The sequence below is a fragment of the Manis pentadactyla genome, chromosome 3 (genome assembly GCF_030020395.1).
Source record: "Manis pentadactyla isolate mManPen7 chromosome 3, mManPen7.hap1, whole genome shotgun sequence".
Lineage (NCBI taxonomy): Eukaryota > Metazoa > Chordata > Mammalia > Pholidota > Manidae > Manis > Manis pentadactyla.
Window position 1 is genome coordinate 106,310,625 of NC_080021.1, and position 23,827 is coordinate 106,334,451.

At 34.8% G+C, this 23,827-nt stretch overlaps 1 protein-coding gene across 3 annotated transcripts in view; it reads right to left on the minus strand.

Moving 5' to 3' along the window:
- STAM (signal transducing adaptor molecule) overlaps window positions 1-23,827 on the minus strand; it is an 81,682-nt gene that overhangs the window by 33,131 nt on the left and 24,724 nt on the right. For 2 of the 3 annotated variants that reach the window (XM_036888978.2, XM_036888986.2), the window contains 3 exons: window positions 7,253-7,328; window positions 7,076-7,171; window positions 5,377-5,523 (listed from right to left, as the gene is read on the minus strand). In XM_036888978.2, coding sequence (XP_036744873.1) covers window positions 5,377-5,523; window positions 7,076-7,171; window positions 7,253-7,328 — 319 coding nt within the window. Of the gene's footprint in view, window positions 1-5,376; window positions 5,524-7,075; window positions 7,172-7,252; window positions 7,329-19,000; window positions 19,286-23,827 lie in introns of those variants that run through there. The other variant, XM_036888994.2, reaches the window with a different exon arrangement.

Here is a 23,827-nt window from a genome sequence, read left to right on the forward strand (position 1 = left end):
CAAGCAATACATGGAGACAAATGAAAACAAAAACACAACAGTCCAAAATCTGTGGAAGGCAGCAAAGTCAATACTAAGAGGAAAGTACATAGCAATACAGGCTTACCTCAAGAAACAAGAACAATCCCAAATAAACAGTCTAAAATCAAAATTAAAGAAACCAGAAAAATACAAATGAATCCCAAAGTTAGTAAAAGGAGGGACATAACAAAGATAAGAGAATAAATAAATAAAGTAGAGAATAAAACAATAGGAAAAAGAAATCAATGAAACCAGGAGCTGATTCTTTTGAGAAATAAACAAAATAGATAAACCTGTAGCCAGATTTATCAAGAAAAAAAGAGAATGTACACACATAAACAGAATCAAAAAATGAAGAAGGAATAATCACAACAGATATCAGAGAAATACCAAGAATTATTAGAAAATATGATGAAAAATTATATGCCAATAAATTGGACAACCTAGCAGAAATGGAAAACTTCCTGGAAAAGTACAACCTCCCAAGACTAACACAGGATGAAACAGAAAACCTGAACAGACCAATTACCAGCAATGAAATGAAATTGGTAATCAAAAAACTCCCCCAAAACAAAACTCCAGGTAGATGGCTTCACAGTCAAATTCCACCAAACATTTAAAGAAGAGCTAATACCCATCCTTCTTGAAGTATTCCAAAAATTAGAAGAGGAGGGAATACTTCCAAACTCATCCTATGAGGCCAGTATCACTCTACTACCAAGATCAGACAAAGACACCACACAAAAAAATTATAAACCAATATCCCAGGAGAACAAAGATGCAAAAATCCTCAACAAAATATTAGCAAGCTGAATTCAAAAATACATCAAAAAGATCATCCATCATGACCAAGTGGGATTTATTCCAGAGATGCAAGGACGGTATAATATTCTACATCCATCAACATCACGCATCACGTTAACAAAAACAAGGATTAAAAACAACAGACCATCTCCATAGATGCTGAAAAAGCATGTGACAAAATTCAACATCCATTCATGATAAAAACTCTCATCAAAATGGGTATAGAGGGTAAGTACCTCAACATAATAAAGGCCATATATGACAAACCCACAGCCAACATCACACTTAATAGCGAAAAGCTGAAACCTCTTCCTTTAAGATCGGGAACAAAACAAAGATGTCCATGCTCACCACTTTTATCCAACATAGTCCTAGAGGTCCTAGACACAGCAATCAGATGAAAACAAAGAGACAAAAGGCATCCAGATGGGTAAGGAAGAAGTTAAACAATCACTCTTTGCAGATGACTTGATATTATATTTAGAAAACCCTAAGGAATCCACAAAAAAGCTACTAGAACATATACATGAATTCAGCAAAGTTGCAGGATACAAAATTAATACACAGAAATCTGTGGCTTTCCTATATACGACCAATGAACTAGAAGAAGGAGAAATCAGGAAAACAACTCCACTTACAAATCCATCAAAAAAAATAAAATACTTAGGAATAAACCTAACCAAGGAAGTGAAAGACCTATACTCTAAAAACTGCAAGACACTCATGAAGGAAATTAGACACCAATAAATGGAAATACATCCCATGGTCATGGGTAGGAAGAATTAATATTGTCAAAATGGTCATCCTGCCCAAAGCAATTTACAGATTCAAGGCAATCCCTATCAAAATACCAACAGCATTCTTCAACAAACTGGAACAAACAGTTCTAAAATTCATATGGAACCACCAAAGATCCCAAATAGCCAAAGCAATCCTGAGAAAGAGTAACAAAGCTGAGGGAATTACACTCCTTGACTTCAAACTCTACTACAAAGCCACAGATCAAAATAATTTGGTACTGGCACAAGAACAGACCCATAGATCAATTGAACAGAATAGAGAGCCCAGATATAAACCCACACATTGATGATCAATTAATACACAATAAAGGAGTCATGAATATACAACATGGAAAAGATAGCCTCTTCAACAACTGATGTTGGGAAAATTGGACAGCTACATGTAAGAGAATGAAACTGGATTATTGTCTAACTCCATACACAAAAGTAAACTCAAAATGGATCATAGACCTGAATGTAAGTAATGAAACCATAAAAGTCTTAGAAGAAAACACAGGCAAAAAACGCTTGAATGTAAGCATGAGCAATTTTTTTCCTGGACACATCTCCTTGCACAAGGGAAAAATTAAAAATGAACAAACGGGACCTCAGCAAACTGAAAAGCTTCTGTACAGCAAAGGACACCATCAGCAGAACAAAAAAGGTATCCTACAGTATGGGAGAATGCTTGTAAGTGACTCATCTGATTAAGGAGTTAACATCCAAAATATACAAAGAACTCATATGTCACAACACCCAAAAAACAAAAATCCTGTTCAAAAAATGGGTGGAAGACCTGAACAGACACTTCTCCAAAGAAAAAGTGCAAATGGACAACAGGCACATGAAAAGATGCTTCGCCTTGCTAATCATCAGGGAAATAATAATTAAAATCACCATGAGATATCACCACACACCAGTTAGAATGGCCACTATCCAAAAGACCTGAAACAACAAATGCTGACAAGGATGTGGGAAAAAGAGAAAGCCTCCTACACTGTTGTTGGGAATGCAAACTAGTGCCAATGTTGTGGAAGGCAGTATGGAGGTTCCTCAAAAACTAAAAATAGAAATACCATTTAACCCAGTAATCCACTCCTAGAAATCTACCTGAAGATAACGAAATTCCTGATTGAAAAGACATTTGTACCTCTTTGTTTATCACCACACCATCTATAACAGTCCAGATATGGAAGCAACCTATGTGTCCATCAATAGATGAATGGACAAAGAAGACGTGGTACATAGACACACTGGAATATTATTCAGCCATAAAAAGAAAAAGAAATCCTGCCATTTGCAACAACATGAATGGATGTAGAGGGTATTGTGCTGAGCGAAATAAGGGCATAGAAAGACAAATACTGTATGATTTCACTTAGTTGTAGAATATAAAAACAAAGCAAAACAGAAGGAGTAAAATAGCAGTAGACTCAGACACTAAGAGTGACTAGTGGTTACAAAGGGGGAAGGGTTGGGTTGGGGTGGGGAGAGGGGGAATAAAGGGGCACAATAATTCAGCATCACAATGTAAGTTGATCATGGAGACTGTTAAACCACTGTGATGTTCATTTGAAACCAACATAAGATTGTATATTAATGACACTTTAATAAAAAAAGTAATCTTCATATTTTCAAGGCTTTTGTTAAGTATGCTAACAAAGACCTACTTTGAGTAAAATGTGGTAATGACTTAACTACTAGATGAACTTGTGCAAATGATCCTAGATAATACATTTTTCATTAAACATGACGCTCTTTGCAAACAGGGCTTTTGATAACAAGTTTTTCAGAAATCAGTATAAAAAACTGTCATTCTACCTCATATTTACTTTATATGAATTTAAAATATTTATTGGGGCTGGAAAATAGCACAAAATTACCTTTCACTTATTTTATAACATCTTGATAAAAAGGAAAGTAACTATTAATTTTACTATTGCTGATCTATGTCCTATATCTTTTGAACAGGACAGTAACCAAATTTCTATGCCAGTCAGTAAGTAAATGCTCTTGCCAGTGTTCACTCCACTCTTGTCCTTTGAAACCTAGTCTGGACAAACACATATCCACTAACCTCTATATCAAATGGAAGGCAGGATCGTGTAGTGGAAAGAACACTGGATTGAGAATCAGGAGGCCTGTGTTCTAGTTCCAGCTCTGTCAACTACTAGCTGTGGCCCTGGGCAAGTCACTTAACCCTTCTGGGTCTCAGTTTCCTCATCTGTAAAATGAGGGGGTTGTATTAGAGAATTCCTATAAGTTGTTCCCACAACTATCTGAGATTCTCGGTTAACCAAACAAAGCTTATCAGATCATTCTTCTTCTTCCTTCTCTTATTAGAACAAGTCCTCTCATGCACTGAAATGCAGTTTTTACTTGCACTGCAAGCTGTACTCATCAGCAGTGCTTCTCAAACTTTAACGAGCATAAAGAATTAACCAGGGAGCTTGTAAAAATGGAGATAATGAATCAATAGGTCTGGAATGGAACCTGAGATGCTGCATTTCTATCTACGCTTCCACCTGGTGGTGATGATGATGATGATGGGAAACAAACCACATTTTAAGTAACAAGCTCTAGTACAGGTTCGCAGTACAGAAACTGCAAATTCACCTAGCATCTACACTCTTTGGTTCTCTGTAGTGAGTCTACTCTTTGAAAATTAAACATTGCTGCTGTCAAGGAACTTTTAAATATCACGGATTATTCTGCATAAAATTATTCCTTAATTATTCAGATTTTGGAAATTATTCTAAGAGTATTAAAGGCCAGCCATCAATTATGAATGAATACTTCTCAAAGACATAATTTATCATCGTAAAACTATTCATAAACCAATTTTTTCAAGAAAGAAGAAAAATACCTATCCTACCTTCATCCCCTGAATATATTTCTAGAACTCCACATCTCAGGAATATTCAGATAAACTAGAAGTGCCTTGGGAGGAAAATCTAGGTAAGTCTCGATGATTCACTTCATGATTCCCTGAACTGGTCACAACCGTGAACTGAAGGCTCCACAGCTCTGCTCATGCTTTCACTCTACTCATTATATTGTACCCTCATCCACACAGTGGGGAAAGAGTGTACAGTAGATTACCACACATTTTAAGTGCCCCTGATTAGCTGGGCATCCTAAAAGATGGTTACCCAGAATAGAAAAAGAAAAAAAGATACCTTTCATTTTTTTTCTATATGACATCAATTACATAAAAAATTTGGGGGTGAAGGAAGCTAAGCCTTTCAATCAATCTTATTTACTAGTAGTGAGTAAGAAGACTTACACACTGCTCAGCTCCTATTAAGGGGAGAAATGCATTGTGTGCTTTTCTTTCCACTGATGCCCTTACATCTCCTTTGCATTTTTAATATAAGTAGTCATAATTTCACAAAAGAAACTCTAAACTCACCATTTAGCTTTAAGAATATCCTGATTTTTGAGCTGTCATTCTTTGACATAATTACAGCAGTAAGACAATTTAATAAGACTGCCAGTATTACTTGAAATAATAAGCAATTTTGTATTATAAAAACCAGAAAACAAAATTTTAATGCAAAATGTTAAACCAATTCATTTACATAGAAGAAGAAGCTGGAACACATCAATATTCTACTACATTTCTTTCGGCACATCTGAATGCAAAATTATTAATAAAATTCCTCTGGAGTAGTAAAAACTACCTGCATTTGGAGGAAAAAAAGAAAAATTCAAATAAACATGGCTACTTTAGAGAAACAAACTGTAGCACACACACAAGAATACAAAATACCTGAGAGCCAATAGCTGGAAATGTAACTCCTTGCTCCTTAAGGTTCTTAATCATTGCTGATATCAGACTAAGCTGTGGATCATTCTTAAATTCATCTGTCCATTCAACCATAAGAGCTTTTAATTTTTCACACACCTTAGGATGACCCTAAAATATAGAGAAAAAAAAGTGCTTGTTTGCTGGCTAACAATTTAATACAGATACCTTAAATATAATAGTGTTATAGGTCTCTTTTCGAATTATGTATTACTCCTAGCTATAGATGACACATAATATAGTTGGTCATTAGAAACACACTAATTTTATTTTTACACTATGAAAATAACAATGGGAGATACCATAATATATATCTCACAGCAAATTCAAACAGATTAAATATGTAATAACTTATTTTGGAGGTCAGAAGGACAACACCTTACAGACCATTCTGCAATTAAGCAATCTTTGTACATCAGGAAAGCATTTTTTTTTACTTTGGTTTTTGCAAACCAATAAAAATAAGGTGAAAGAGAATAAATGGTACAGTTCCTTTATGCCTAATATCTGTCTTATAATGTGCATGACTGTGTTTTCCTCAAGCTATTTAATTATCTGAGGCCCAGTTTGAGGTCCACTGCACGTCAATATTCCTGGAAACTTAATTCTTCAAAATAACATGTACCCATTAAGCAAAAAATTGATATGTAAACTGTAAAACATTTGGAAAAAAAGAGAAGTCCTTTCTCCAATATACAGCTGTTTACTTTTCATAATAGCTGCTCATGTCACTAAATACAAGCTTTTGAGTACCATTATCTTTAATTAAATTAGAGAAACCATTATTAGAATCCCTTCATAAATAGTTGTACATTTTGATGGACTTAAGGAACATTGAAAGAATGGTTATTAAGTAAGAAATAACTAAATATAACAGAATGAAGAACAGAAAAAGAGTTATCACATAATCATGTTTGAAAAGAACTACAGAATTTTAAATTCTTATTTCATTTCTGTACTGTTTTCTACTAAAACCTGGAAATACTTATTTTTCCCACTGAACATGAGGCAGTTTCCCTTTCAACACTTTAAAATGTTTTCTTGATATATAATACCACCCTCCCCAAAAAAGCCAGAAATGATTTCCTTTAGAACAGACTGCATTAATTCTTACTGAGAAAACTCATATGCTATTTCATAATTTAATTTGTTTTAAATTTCTGAAATTATAGGATTTGAATTCTACATTCAGTTAAGCAGATAATAAGTACAGTATTAAAACCCTGTGATGGTTAGGTAGTGTCCTTATTCATTCATGGTAAGATGAAATCTTAACAATGCCAAATTTTGGCATTATTTCTGAATAGTTCTACAATGGGAAATACCTCTGTGCCTACAAAAATTGTTACAAAAACTGTGCCTAAAATGGACTGGCATTATTTAATCAAATAGAGAAATCACATGTTTTTGTATCAAATGAAAGGAGTGCTGAAGAAAAGCTTGTATGTACTCTAATTTGGCTTGTAAAAAACCCAACTCTCATAGTTAAACATTTGTAGTCTCTTCAAGCAAAATGTAACATTTACTTATATAATGGATAGACGTAGCCTAGAAAGTTTTTTTTTTTTCAAAAAGCACAGACTAGTAGTCCTTTGGGATTTGAAATGTACAATAAAATACAAGAAGACTGTCTTAATTCATTTCTGAAAATAATGTTCCTTACCTTGTTTAATACATTGCTTACTTCACTAGCAAAATCTCTTGAACATACTTCTAAATGAAAAATTTTGCCACAGTTTGATACACATGCTCCTAGAAGCTAAAAGCACAAAACCAGAAGTTAAAAGGGCTCTATTTCAGCAGACAATTTTGTGGTAGAACCTAAAATGAAATCACTCACAGTCAGAGCTTGCATAGCAACATGAGGATCTTTATGGTTCACCCTCCTCATAATAGACCGAAGACAATCTTTAGGTCTAAAAAATAAGAAATGTAACAATCAGTTAGTAGTATATTCAGTTTCTTATTTTTTGGCTTAACTGTAATAGGTGCTAGACTACTACACAAAAGGAGAATACTGTAGAAAAGTTTAATTTTTATTATTATTAATTTTTAGTGATTCAATTAAACTGTACACTAACAAGTTTATTTAAAACTTTCAAACAATATTAATGGGCTCTCTTGGCAGTTATAGATTAGGTATTCTGGGATAATTCTCGGTGAAGAAAAGTTTTGAAAATAAAATGGTAGACCAAGACTTCCACTTCCAGTTATGATGGAAAAACTGGAAACAGACCTATATTCCTGCTATAAACAATCAGAAAAATATATTTACAGTATATATTGAGGTAACTGCATGGGATATTAGGCCATGAGCAGTGCTGAATGGTAATGCCAAAGAAGGAATACAAATTAGGTAAGCCAGATATTTGCCTCAACTTTCTACCTGAAGGTACTTTTCCACACATCAATACAGGCTTTCTGGATCTTACTGCAAAGATGATCCCAAGACAATGGTGGTCTCACTGAGTTGAGGGGAAAGGAATCAGAATTCAGGAAGTCTGAGAGCTAGAATTTGCAAGACAGACTACAAGGAGCTTGACAAAGAAGAGTTCTAGATACCTGCATAGGGATCCACAAGTCTGTTGTGGAAAAAGCCACACATGCATAGATTTAAAATGTCCCAAGGCTGGGCAAAAAGTGACAAAGAGCTCTATACTGAAGACTTCTCAAAGCTCACACAGTTTTCAGACCTCATACCAATGTTAGAGTTCTTGTTGAATATCTACAGCATTCAGTGGGTACTCCAATGATTTAAACCTTGGTAAGGGTACTAACTCTCCCAAAAGACTACTCTAAATCCATCCTATAAAAGTTAGATGCAAGCCACTGAAGAATAAAGTTGATTCAAATGTAACTTCACTTCTGACAGATAAACTACAATACTACTAACAGGAATACAACAAAACCTGGCACTCAACAATACAACTTCATAACATTGAGCATTCAATAAAAAATTACTAGGTATAATATGGAGCAGGAAAAAGTAACATAACTAGGATAAAATTCAGTCAATTGAAAATGCAGAAATGGCAGAGATAATGGCATTAGCAGTCTAGTTAATAAGCTATTTTAAGTATGCTCAATGCTGCAAAAGATATCATTAGCATAATGAGGAAAGAAATGGTATATAACAAAGAACCAGATAAAACATCAAGAAACAAAGAACATATAAAATGAAAAATTAATTGGATGGAATTAATCAGATAAGAATGCAAGATTAGTAAATCTGAAGACATGCTTCAAGTGCCTGAACTTAACTACAGACAAAAAAAGACTAACAAAATTTAATACAGGGCTATCACTAAAAATATTTTTTAAAGTGATATGGAGATTTAAAAAATCCTAAAAAAGTTTTGACATATAAGAAACAATTGGAAATAAACAAAAGTTAAACAGAAGAAACAAATATGTAAAAAAAAAAAAAAGGTTTTAATATTTTATTCCAACCATATCAATATATATTAAATACAAATGGTCTAACCATACCAAATAAAAGACAGAGAATACTAGATTGGATACGAAAAAAGTTTTTAAAGCAGGATCCACCTAAATGCTCTCTACAAGAAATTTTTAAGTATAAAGACATATAACTTAAAGGCAAAAGGGTGGGGGAAAACAAAGATATATCACGCAAACATGAACGTGAAGGAAGCTGGAATAGATAGCTATATTAATATCACACATATAAAACTCAAATGTAAAAGGATAGGGAAACAAATATAACATCATACGAGCACGAACAAAAAAGTCGGAGTACCTATATTAACATCAGACGAAGTATACTTTGTGTAATGTTACCAGGGACAAACAGGAAAGTTACATAATAATAAGGGGATCTATTATCCATGCAGACCCAACAGTCATAAGTGTGTATTCTTCCCTAAAAACAGAGCTTCAAAATACATGGTTAAAACTGAAAAGAGAAATAGACAAATCCACAATTAAAACAACACATATCTGAATAACTCTTGCATCAAATGAAATCACAGAAACATAACTTCACTTAAAGAAATGAAAAAGAAAGCACACTGTCAATTATCCTATACAAGAATGTTCACTCTTGTACATGAAGAAGGCTCTTGTTATGAAGAAGGCTCTCTTCATAACAGCTAAAAACTGGACACAAATCAAATCTCCATCAGCAGGTAGATGGATAAACAAATTGTAAGATATTCATACAATGGAATATCTCTTAGCATTAAACAGTATTATTATACACACAAAAATTTGGATTTATCTCAAAACATTCTATGCTAGATGCAAGAGTACATACTACATGATTTCATTTTATGAAATTCAAGAAAAAGGAAAATTAATCTATAATGGCAGAAAGCAGATCAGCAGTTGTTCAGAGCAGAGGGAAGTTTTAAGAGTGATTAAATGCTCTCTATCTTGATATACATGGTATTTACATAGCATTCATATTTGTTCAAATCAACCAAATTAGCTAACTGTACATTTAAAAGGAATGCATTTTACAATAGATAAATCAGTAAAACAGATTTTTTAAAATAGCAGGCCATGCATGTGGTAAACATGTATTTCATGGGGATGTTATATAATTAACAATAATAATAAGAGGAAGTAACTACGACCATGGAACACCTGTGTTTAAGTTCTCTAAATATTATATGATAAGGAACTCATTCAATATTCAAAGCATACACAGTAAATTCAGACTTGCCCATATCAGTTACCAGGTAGTAACTGGTACAAACAAGATTCAAACCAGATGTGGCTGACTCTAAATACTCTATGTTCTGACCTCATTACTGCCTTAAAATATATTAATATATTACAAGCTAAATGTTCTTCATATAAGCCAAAGGAAGAAAGCCTCAAAATATTAATTGATGAGATTGAAATGACATATACTTATTTTACTTAAAATTAAAAACATTACCAACATCTATATAATACTCCACCTAAAATAGCAGTATGCACTCTTCTCAAGGCACATGGAACATTATACAGGACTAACAATATGTTAGACCATAAAACAAATGTCTATAAATGTAAAAGGATACATGTCAAAGAAACTGTATTCTTCAACCACAATGGAAGAAATTAAAAATCAGTATCATAAGGACATTTGGAAAGTTCAGAAACATAAGAAAATTAAACAGTCTTAAATAACCAATGGGTCAAAGAAAAAAATCACAAGGGAACTCAAAAAATACTTTGAGATTAACAAAAAAAGGGAAATACAACACACCAAAATTTATGGCATGAAGTAAAAGAGGAGCATAAAGGTTACTTACCCATAAATACCTATGTTAAAAAAAGATTTCAAATTAATACTCTAAACTTTTACCTTTAAAAACTAGTAAAAGAACGAACTAACCCAAAGAAAGCAGGAAAAAAACAAATATTAGAGAAAAATGATATCGAGAATAGAAAAATCAAAGCAAAATCAATGTAATTAGAAGTTCATTCATTAAAACAGTCAACAACATTGACAAACCTTTAGTTAGTATGACCAAGAAAAAAAGATGACCCTCATTACTAAAATCAGAAAACAGGGAACAATACTCCCAACCTTACTGAAGTAAAAAGGACTTTGAAAAAAGCATTATGAACAGTTCTGTGCCAACCAATCAGATAACCTAGATGAACTGGATAATTTCCTCAAAAGACACACTTGTGACTCTCAGAAGAAACAAAAATTGGAATACACCTACATAATAAGTAAAAATGCTGAATTACTAAAAGATAAAAAATACACAAACTGGACTTAATCAACATTGAACACTTTTGTGCACCAAAGGACACCATCAAACGTGAAAAGAAAACACACAGGAGAAAATATCTGCAAATCATGTATCTGATAAGAGATTAATGTCTAGAATAAAGGACTCCTACATCTCAGCAAGAACAGCCCAATTCAAAAATGAGCAAAGGAATTGAATAGACATTCTCTAAAGAACATACATAATAGCCAATAAGCACATGAAAAGGTGATCAACATCACTACTCATTAGGGAAATGCAAATCAAACCACAATAAGATACCATTTCACACCCATTAGAATGGGTTATTATTTTAAGAAAAGAAAAAAGAAGAGGAAAATATCAAGTATTGGAAATGTGGAGAAATTGGAAGCCTTATACATTTTTGGTGGGAATGTAAAATGGTGTAGCCACTAAGGAAAAGTTTGGGAATTCCACAAAAAGTTAAACATAAAATTGACATATGGATCTAGAGGGTTAAGATGGCAGCATGAGAGGTGAGACAGAGGCTTCCTCCTAAAACCGCATATAATATGAAAATATAATTAATACAACTAATCCTGAAAGAGCAACAGGAAAAAGGACTGCGCCAAACTGCATATATCTGGACAAAAGAATAAACCTCACAGAACAGGGTAAAGTACCAAAGCCGTAGCCAGGCAGATCCCAAGCCCTTCCCCCACCCCAGCTCACTGGCAGGAGGAAGAGAAACAGAGCGGGGAGGAAGTGGAGGCCTGGGACTGCTGAATACCTAACTCTGGAGATCTGCTCTGGGAGCACAGACCTACATTTCATGGTGCTTGCATGGTACTCTCGTGATTTGGGGGTTGGAAAGCTAAGACACGCAGAACTCCTGGAGACACTGAGGTTCCAGCTGCTTGTGGGAAGCAGTGATCCATATCCAACTGCTCTGGGACAAAAGAAAGGTGGGAAGTCTGAGAGATTTACTAACAGCAAGAGGGCTGCTAAGGGGCAAAGACTGCACAGAGCTTACTGCTCAGGAGAATGGACAGGTAGACAAAATTTCTGGGTTGCAATCTGCCCAGTATGTTGGGAACTTTCATGACCTTCAGGTGCTCCCGCTCCCTGGCTGGCCACACAGCTCCAAGGACCCCCTCCCGTGATACACAGCCTACTGCAACTTTCCCCCAGCCAGCCCCACCTGGCTCGCAAATAAGCAAACCCTACCCTGGCGTTAGGGCAGCCAGAGCAAAGACCTGTATACAGCAAAAAAACCCGCAAAGCATACAGGCTTATAGCTGTGTGCTCGGCCCACAGCTGCCGGAAAGCAGGAAACAGCTCTTTCCTCCCCACAGGCACTAATACCACTCCTCTGAGACCCCTGACATTGCTGCAGGCGCTGAGCAGCTCCAGAGAGTAGAGCTTCTGGACACTAGAGGGCACCATGTACAAATATGAAGTGCCAAAGGAACCTGGTTCAAAGTAAAATTATGAATATAACTCCTGAGAAAGATTCAAATGACATCGACCTCATGAATCTTCCTGAAAGGGTTTCAAAATAAAAATCATTAACATGCTCATAGAGGTACAAAAAAATATTCGAGAACTCAGGGATGAATTGCAGTCTGAAATCCAGAACTGAATCCAGGTTCTGAGATACAGAACACAGTATCAGAAATGAAACATACAATGGAAAGTTTTAAAAGCAGATTAGATAAAGTGGAGGAGATGATGAATGAAATAGAAATTAGAGACGAGGAATACAAAGAAGCTGAGGCACAGAGAAAAAAGGATCTCTAAGAATGAAAGAATATTGAGAGAACTGTGTGACCAATCCAAATGGAACAATATTTGCATTATAGGGGTACCAGAAGAAGAAGAAGAGAGAAGAAAGAATAGAAAGTGTCTTTGAGGAGGTAATTGCTGAAAACTTCCCCAATCTGGGGAAGGAGAGAGTCTCTCAAGCCATGGAAGTGCACAGATATCCCAACACAAGGAACCCAAGGAAGACAAAACCAAGACACATAGTAATTAAAATGGCAAAGATCAAGGATAAGGACAGATTATTAAAAGCAGCAAGAGAGAGAAATAAGATCACATACAAAGGGAAGCCCACAAGGCTATCATCAGACTTCTCAGCAGAAACCTTACAGGCCAGAAGGGAGTGGCATGATGTATTTAATGCACTGAAGCAGAAGGGTCTGAAACTAAGAATACTTAATCCAGCAAGATTATCACTTAAATTTGAAGGAGGGATTAAACAATTTCCAAATAAGCAAAACTGAGAGAATTTACCTCCCACAATCCATCCCTACAGTCTATTTTGGAGGGACTGCTATAGATGGAAGTGTTCCTAAGGTTTAATAGCTGTCATCAGAGGTAATAAAACCACAGTAAAGAAAGTGGAACAGTTAATTACTAAGCAAATGCAAAATTAAATCAACGATCCCTAAAGCCAATCAAGGGATAGACAAAGAGTACAGAATATGATACCTAATATATAAAGAATGGAGGAGGAAGAAAAAGGAGGAGAAAAAAAGAACCTTTAGATTGTGTTTGTAATAGCATATTCCGTGAATTAAGTTAGACTCTTAGATAGTAAGGAAGTTAACTTTGAACCTTTGGTAAATAGGAATCCAAAGCCTGCAATGGCCATAAATACATACCTGTCGATAATCACCCTACATGTAAATGGACTGAATGCACCAATCAAAAGACATAGAGTCGCGGTATAGATAAAAAAACAAGACCCTTCTATATGCTGCCTACAAGAGACTCACTTTAAACCCAAAGCCATACACAGACTAAAAGTGAAGGGATGGAAAAAGATATTTCATGCAATTAATAGGGAGAAAAAAGCAGGAGTTGCAGTACTTGTATCAGACAAGATAGACTTCAAAACAAAGTCACAAGAGACAAAGGAGGACATTACATAATGATACAGGGGTTAATCCAACAAGAAGATATAACCATTATAAATATCTATGCACCCAACACAGGAGCACCTACATACGTGAAACAAGTACTAACAGAATTAAAAGGGGAAATAGAATGCAATGCATTCATTCTAGACTTCAACACTCCACTCACATGAAAGGACAGATCAACCAGACAAAAAATAAGTAAAGAGACTGAGACATGGAACAGCACATTAGAACAGATGGACCTAACAGACATCTACAGAACTCTACACCCAAAGGCGGCAGAATACACATTCTTCTCAAGTGCACATGCAACATTTTCAAGAATAGATCAAATACTAGGCCGCAAAAAGAGCCTCGGTAAATTTAGAAAGATTTAAATTGTACCAACCAGTTTCTCAGACCACAAATGTATGAAACTAGAAATAAATTATGCGAAGAAAATGAAAAATCCCACAAACATATGGAGACTTCACAACAAGCTCCTAAATAACCAATGGATCAATGACCAAATAAACACAGAGATCAATCAATATATGGAGAAAAATGACAACAATAATTCAACACCGCAAAAATCTGTGGGACACAGTGAAGGCCAGGCTAAGAGAAAAATATATTGCAATTCAGGCCTACCTCAGGAAAGAACAATCCCATATGAGCAGTCTAAACTCACAATTAATGAAACTAGAAAAAGAAGAACAAATGAGGCTCAAAGTCAGTAGGCGGGACATAATAAAGATTAGAACAGAAATAAATAAAATCGAGAAGTATAAAGCAAAAGAAAGAATCAATGAAAGCAAGAGCTGGTACTTCAAGAAAATAAACAAAATAAATAAACCCATAGCCAGACTTACCAAGAAAAAAAGAGTCTGCTCACATCAACATAATCAGAAATGAGATAGGAAAAATCACTACGGACAACACAGAAATATAAAGAATTATTAGAGAATACTATGAAAAAGTATATGCCAACAAACTGGATAACCTAGAAGAAATGGACAACTTTCTAGAAAAATACAACCTTCCAAGGATGACCAGAAAGAAACAGAAAATCTGAACAGACCAATTACCAGCAAGGAAATTGAAATGGTAATCAAAAAACTACCTAAGAAAAAAATTCCTGTACCAGATGATTTCACTGCTGAATTTTATCAAACATTTAGCGAAGACCATCCTCCTTAGAGTTTTCCAAAGAGTAGAAGAAAAGGGAATACTTCCAAACTCATTCTATGAAGCCAGCATCACTCTAATACCAAAACCAGGCTAAGACACTACAAAAAAAGAAAATTACAGACCAATATCCCTGCTGAACATACATGCAAAAATACTCAACAAAATATTAGCAAACCGAATTCAACAATACATCAAAAAGATCATCCATCATGATCAAGTAGGATTTATTCCAGGGATGGAAGGATGGTACAACATTCGAAAATCCATCAACATCATAAACAACATCAACGAAAAGGACAAAAACCACATGATTATCTCCATAGATGCTGAAAAGGCATTTGACAAAATTCAACATCCATTCATGATAAAAACTCTCAACAAAATGGGTATAGAGGGCAAATACCTCAATATACCTCAAAATACCTCATAATAAAGGCCATATATGACAAACCCACATCCAACATTATACTTAACAGTGAGAAGCTGAAAGCTTTTCCTTTAAGATTGGGAACAAGACAAGGATACCCACTCTCCCCACTTTTATTCAACATAGTACTGGAGGTCCTAGCCTTGGCAATCAGACAACAGAAAGAAATAAAAGGAATCCAGATTGGCAAGAAAAAAGTCAAACTGTCCCTGTTTGCAGATGACATGATATTGTACACAAAAAACTGTAAAGAATCTACTCCAAAACTACTACATTTAGTATTTGAATCCAGCAAGTTGCAGAATACAAAATTAATATGCAGAAATCTGTGGCACTCCTATATACTAAGAATGAACTAGCAGAGCGAGAAATCAGAAAACCAATGCCATTCACAATTGCAACAAAAAGAATAAAATACCTAGGAATAAACCTAACCAAGTAACTGAAAGACCTATACTCTGAAAAGTAAAGGACACTCATAAGATAAATTAAAGAAGATACCAATAAATGGAAACACATTCCGTGCTCATGGATAAGGCAAAGATATCTTTGGCACCAAAACAAAGTTGGCTATTGCACTATAAAAAAGGATAATGCCATAAAAAGCCAATTAGAATACTTTTAAGTGCTGATGAACACTTCACATATCCTAGCACAGCAATATCTCACATAAGCCAAAAACCTTCAGAATTGTGTACAAAATTGGCACTACTCAACAGCAGAAGTGATACACAGAAATCTATTAACTATCTCATTCTGCTCCGTGCATTTTTTTCGATTCAGTGTTTCAGTATTTCCACAAAACACAGAAGTGAACCTGAAGTAATACATATACATTGTTATTAAGTCTTGTAACTTAATGAAGATTATGGTCAGAGTACTGTTTTTTAAAAGGTTTAAGACTAAGTATATTTAAAGTAGGTTAGTATGGATATCATCATGTCAATGACAAATGGAAGTTGACTACAAACACAGTTATATAACTCATCTGTACAAGTACCTTTTTGAGAGTGAAAGGGGTTGTTACCTGGGCATAATACAGATAACAGCAGGCATAAAGTGAAATTATCCAAAGCAAACTGGGTGTTATGGTCACACCAGCCAAAACTATGATCACCCACAAAACCATCTTTTTTATGCATAGATCTGGGAAATGTAGTTCATAAGAGGGTGAGAATAAAAAGGTAATGCAGGTTTCCCCCACTATCCGAAGTAGCATGTTCCTATGAAACGTTTAGGAAGTTGAAATGGCATGAAGCAAAGAAGCAACTACCGTTCATTTATATGGAAAATTTTTTGAGCATTTCCAGACCCCCAAATTAACCTCAACTTAGCTTTTTTGACAGATCTTGCTGAGGGATACATAAAATAAGAAGAGATAAAGCACAGATGCTCACAGACACAATTCAAAGCTCCAGTGCTTGATGTGAGATGCTGAGTGTAGCTCCCAGGGAATGAGCTAGATGGGGCCACTCTTACTGCTGGGGGTGCACAGCTGCCTCTCTAACAGCTCACTGCAAAACAAATGCTGAATGCTATTTTCACTTTCCACCTTTTTTCATAAAGTGAAAACAGGTACTCATGTAATTCTTTCCTAAAGTGAATGGCATAACATGAACTTTCAAAAGGCAGGGGACACCTGTACTTTCATGTAGTTTTGGTTTCTAATGTCTTCTCTAATCAGAGGACAGAAAATAGACATTTCAGGAATGTACATACTGCCTTTGCATATGTCAACTCTGATGAACTAAAGCATCAAAGTCAACTCCATTATTCAAAGAGTTACACCAATCCCCTTCAACAAACTGTACTGTGGGCTTTAAAGGAAACAGAGCTTTAAGAGGGGGCTCTTTCTCTATCAAACCCTCTCTATTCCCACTCCCCTCCCATCATACCACTCTTAGCCATTCAGTTTCTATGAGAAGTCATAGCTACTAGAAATAAGCTACCTCATGCTCAAAGATAAATTAAAATTAAGGTGTGAACTCTCCTTAATCTTCAGACCCAAATATCACAGAGCCATGCTACTGTGCTTTAACCTGCAATTCAGACTTTTCCAATATCCCATACAAAACACCGACGCTGAAGAACATAAAGCTCTATGGCAACTGTGGAAAGAATATATTCTTTAAATGAATTTTATCAGCAGTCATTCCTCTGATCTAAAAATGAATAAAGAAAACATCTCACTCTTGCTCACTCATTCCACTGGAAAAGTACCCAGAAAGCAAAAGTCCTCCACATATAGTGTTATATGTTTATGTCAGTGCTAAAGAATATTGACCCTTATGATTAATCCAGTTTGGTTACCAATAACATCAGAGTGAATCACCTGCTCCCTGTAAATTAAAATGACATTGCAAAAAAATATTCAACAGTTGCAAATGACTCAGTTGATAACGGTTTCATAAACTAATGTTATGCCATTATCTTCACTTTGCCTTTTATGACTTTTCATACACTAAAAGTTTTATTACATCATGCATACAAAGCAAAACCATAAAACGTCAACATTAATGTAAATCTTCATGACTACCAAATAAGTTAAGATTTCATATGTTGGCTGTCCCTGTTTATAAATATGTACACATGGGAAGAACTCTTTCAACACAGAATAATATTTTTCTGTGAAAAGTCATAAATAAGTGTTAGATGAAAATAAACCTCCACATTACATTCAAATTCTTATGTGTCTCAAGTATCAAAAATGGAATTTACTATTTTATTAAAATCTACTGCTTTGTTCTAAATAGATATTTCACTGTTTTGCTATATAGTTCAAAGTTCTGATACAATATTTACAGAACTAATAGGCCTCTGTGGCAAATTATATATTCCAAAGATAACCACAATAACTCCATTCCCACATGTTCTTCTATGATATGACCCTGCCACTTCCCAAAGAGAGATAAAGTTTAATAATTCTCCCCTTGAATCTGGGCCGATCTCAGTGACCTGCTTGACCACCAGAATGTAGGAAGTGACATTCTGAGACTATTAGTTCATAAGAAGCCATGCAGACTACACGTACATCACTTAGAACATTTGCTCTTAGGATGCTCCCTCTGGGAACCCAGTCACTACTCTATGAGAAACTCAAGTCACATGCAGAGGCCTCAGTAAACATTGTAAGTGATGGACTCAGCTAGGGTCCTAGTTGATAGCCAGTCATCAATTGCCAGCCATAATGAGCACACATTCCAGTCAGGCCTTCAGATGACTCCAGTCCCAGCCACTATCTGATTACTTCATGACAGAACCCAAGCAAGAAATGCCCATCTGTTAACCACAGAACTGTGAACATAATAACTTGCTCTTTTAAGCCACTAAGTCTTAGGATGGTGTGTTAGGTAGCAATAGGTCACTAGACTCACCTCTAACACAGTGTGTTTGCATATAGGGCCATGTTGCTTTAAACATGCCTACTCAGAGCAAGAATTACACTCATGGCAGCTGTAACTGTGAGGCAGCACATACACGCTCACTAAGTGAACAGCAGGAACAAGTTTTTAGGAAAAATACAATTTGAGGGGCTGCAAAAGAATGCAGGTAAATTCAACAAGTTAAACATGCATATAACACAGCTCAAATCTATACTCAGAATATACAGAAAACTAAGACTAATTTTGCATTCCTGCAATTCTCTTTTCAAAGAATAATTGTGGGTAAAATTGCAGTAGTTCCAGAATCTCTTACCTCTCCATATCCAACAGCTGTTTCCAAGGGGTGGAGAGAAGTAATCCATCACCACATCAACAGGTGATTATCAATAGATGATCACATAGGGGAGTGAGAGGGCATACCTGGACCTGAGAGGTTGAGTGGTATCCCTTTTTGCAACCGGGATGCGAGAGACATTCTTGGGTGTGCAGAAGTGGAAGACTGCTTATAAGCAATAAATGGGTTTCTCCCACTTTATTTCTCCCTTTGACTGATTTTGGCTTCAAAGGTAATTTGCCCCAGGCTGGGAGGCAGATTTACCCCCCAGAGTTACTATAATGAAATTTCAGATCTCTGAATAGCCCCCAAGTAAATTTCTAAAATCATCATCACATTACTTATAAATGTTTACCTACTTATAGGTATGTTGTTCAGTTATGACAACACTAATCACTACTCACCAGTCAATGAGACTACCTGAGTCTTTCTATTAATATATGAAGAGAAAACCAAAAATACTTAATGATTCTGAATGAGTCAAGATTTGCGGTATCTTATGCCTTATAAAACTTTGTAAAAGTTTGTTTCAAATATGTCTGATTGCTACATCTCATTTGAAAAGTACTTTTGTATCATAAAAATGACAGGTTAAACTGTGATAAGTTTTATACTTTTAAGGAAATTATTACTATTGAAAAGAGAAAATTTAAATTCTAATTATTTTATCTACTACTTCAAATCCATCAATGATTTTAGATCAATCAAAATGAGGATACCTCCTCTTAATTACTTCCCTCATGGGGCTTGAGAGAAGAATAATAGGACATTTTCCTTAAATTACTGCAAATATAAAAGAAAAACAGTATAAACAAACAAAAAACTAATAGTAATAAGCATATAAAGAACAGTTAATGAATGTACTTGCATAGTTAACCTCTAAATACCTATAAAGAAAGAATGAAAAAGTACAAAGACACTAGCAGTTTGTTTCTAAACAGGGGCACCACCGGGTGTTCAGGGTAGAATAATTCTTTGTAGTGTAAGACAATCTGGCATATCACACCCCTGGTCCCCACTCAATCAGTGATTAATAACCCCCTGTCATTGTGATAACCAAAACCATCCTTAATAGAACAATACCACCAGGGCTAGACAAAAGCAGCACTGTGATAGAGAAGAAAAAGATCTGAAGCTTGACAGACTTCACCTTAAAAGGAGAGTTCAATGCTTCCTTATCAGTATATTATTACAATATTCCTAGAATCATGCCTGGGACTTAGAGACATTCGACAATGTTACTACAACAAAGCACAGATATATCTTACTCTTCTATCAAGTTACTTTTACAACTTTCACTTTTAAAGCTATTTTAGAGTGATTTAAACTTTACATTTTCATTGTACAAGCTATAAAAAGTGCTTTACTGCCATTTACATTCAAGTACTTATGTATATCTATATGAGGGGGTAAATGTGTATGCATAGTTTTTATAAGTCTAAGTATATGCGAGTACCTAGCAGTCACACACTAAAAGATATAGGAACTCAAATCTTTGCTGAGTTAAAAAAAATATATTTACTTTATTAACAGATAGCAAAGACCTCCTTAAATATTGAGAGGAGTGTAATTTAGGGGATGCCTTTCCAAAGCATAAAGGCATTACACTAACTATAAAGAAACTCTAATAGAAAATATGAAAGGGATCAGAACTGAAATGAATATTCAATGGCATATTCAAAAACTATACTTGATTTGTAATACATGTTATATAAAACACAGTCTACACGACAAAAGGAGTACAGGGGAAAGAGTACAAATATCCAGTTCTCCATTTTGAGCATAGAAAGTAGGCATTTCTTATGAGATGATGGGTGGAACATGAATATAGTATGCAAACAACATTATCTGGCTAACAAACAGGTTCATGATCCCAAAGGACTTCATCAGAAAAGGAGGTAAACTAAACTTCTACATACTAAATATTGAGGATTAATGGAAGGTAATAACAGCACCACAGACTTAAATTCCATAGATGATACATTTTGAGCTTCCCAGACCGAGTAACACTAAAGTGTATTTCAGTCAAACAAAACAAAACACAATGTAATATAACATATGGGAGAGAGAAGAAACACAAAAAACTTCAACATGAAACTGGTATGTCTTAATTCATGATTTCAACTTCAAATACCTATTCATTATAGGTACTTAAGAACTCAGCACAATGAGGTGAAGGAAAAAAAAAGTAGGAAGTAAAAACCTGACTTCTAATTTTGCCTCTGCTACTACTTTTAGACAACCACTAAAATCTCAGGGTTTTAAGTTTACTCATCTGTGAAATGACCAGCACAGTCATAGATTCTGTAGGTTCCATCTATAAAATACGTGGTGTTTTTAAAATTATAGTAATATATAAAAATGAAATCACTGTCTAGGAGAAGTAAAGATGGAAAAATTAGCTCTAATCAGATCCTATACCCCATTGCCTGGTCAAGGACTTGGTTCCTGATGCTTTCCCCACTTTCTTCCGAATCATCATCCTAATCTCCCCCTTACAATGGAACATTTTTCTTCAGAATACACAGATGTCATATTATAGCATGTCATATTATAGCCTACCTCTGAAAAAAGAAAATTTTGATCAAGCAACCAGTTAAAAGAAATACCAGTTAAGTGAAACACTCCACTTAAACAGTGGCAAAAAAGGACAAAATACCTTATAAACTTCACCAAAACTGTGCAACACTAATAAAAGGCAAACTTTAAAACACTTCTAAAGTATACAAAGATATGCTACATTCTTGAATAGGAAGATTTAATATCACAAAGACATTAATTTAAAACTATGCCAAACCCAAATTTTATCTGGGGACAGCAGGGAAAAGCAAGAGTATCTAGAAAAACGCTGAAGGGAAAAAAAAAAAAAAACAATGAGGGAAACTAGTCCTGCCAAATATTAAAATGTATTATAAGGCTTCAATAATTAAAACCATGTGGTAGCAGCACATTAATAGACATATACCAAAGGGACAAGAGAGAAACTTCAAAATATAGATCCAAATACACGGAGGATGGAATATATAAAGGTAGTGTTCAAATCAGAAAGAAAAAAGATGGACTAATTAGTACATGGTGTTGGAATTTTTGGGTAGCCAAACAATAGAATAAAGTTAGAGCCATACTTCATATTACATAACAGGACAAATTCCAAAAAGATTAAAATTTAAATGTAAAAAATGAAACCACAGGTGTAAGACTTTGGAAGACAGTTTGGCAGTTTCTTACAAAGCTACAAACAGAGTCTTACCATATGATCCAACAACCATGCTCCTAGGTAGTCACCCAATTGAGTTGAAAACCTATGTCCACACAAAAAAAACCTGCACATGAATGTATTCTATAGCAGCTTGATTCACAATCACAAAAACTAGAAGCAGTCAAGATGTCTGCCAACAGGGAATGGGTAAACAAACTAGAATACATCTATATAATGGAGTATTATTCAGAAATTAAAAGAAATGAGCTATCAAGCCATGAAAAAACATACATGAAGCTTAAATGTATTTTGCTATGTAAGAAGCCAGTCAGAGAAGACTACATACTACATGATCCCAATTACATGACATTTTGGTAAAGGCAAAACTAGAGAAATAACAACAACAAAAAAAGAAATTAGTGGTTGTCAGAGATTCAGAGAGGGAGGAGAGGGATGAATAGGTAGTGCACAGGACATTTTTAGGATGGTGAAACTATTCTGTGTGATACTGTAATGACAGATACATATCGCTGTGGATATATCAAAATCCATAAAACTGTACAACACAGAGTGAGCCTGAATGTAAACTATTACTATCATTCTCAAAGATCTCTTGATTCTAAACAGACTTTTCAGTCCATAACATGACCTCACTGCCTAGGCATTTTTCAGTCCTTATTCACACACTGCAACTACACACTAAAAATCATGTGACTATCTTAAGGAGTCAGAAGAATTTTTTCAGAATGTTTTTTATAGTTTTAAGTTCAACATATTCAAACATTTCAGGCTTAAAAAAATAATAACTATAACCTGGAGGGAGCAAAAAGAAACTACATCTAGTAGGTCTCCTCAGATTGACATTATTATTTGAGTTTATTAATTTTAATTAATAATCATTACAGTGTATTCATTATTTACATGCCACTAATTAACTAATGTTAAAGTAGAAAATAATTTCTAAACTTGTCAGTTTGACAACCCTGCAACACTAACTGACATTAAAAGAAATACTGACAGGATATATTAAGGATTTAATCAATTACAAATGTAGAACAGTGCATATGATGATTATAAGATATGAATGGTGGGAAATCAATTTGTACTGTGACAATGGAAAGATACAAAAGTGGTGACAAATACAGGACAAGGGAGGGGAACAGTAATAGGAGTTCGGCTTGTCAGTATTCACCTTTTAAAATTGTTTTAATTTTTGAATCATGTGAACATACCTATATTTGAAACAAAAAGTATGTATTTTATGTAAGCATAGGTATTTCTTTAA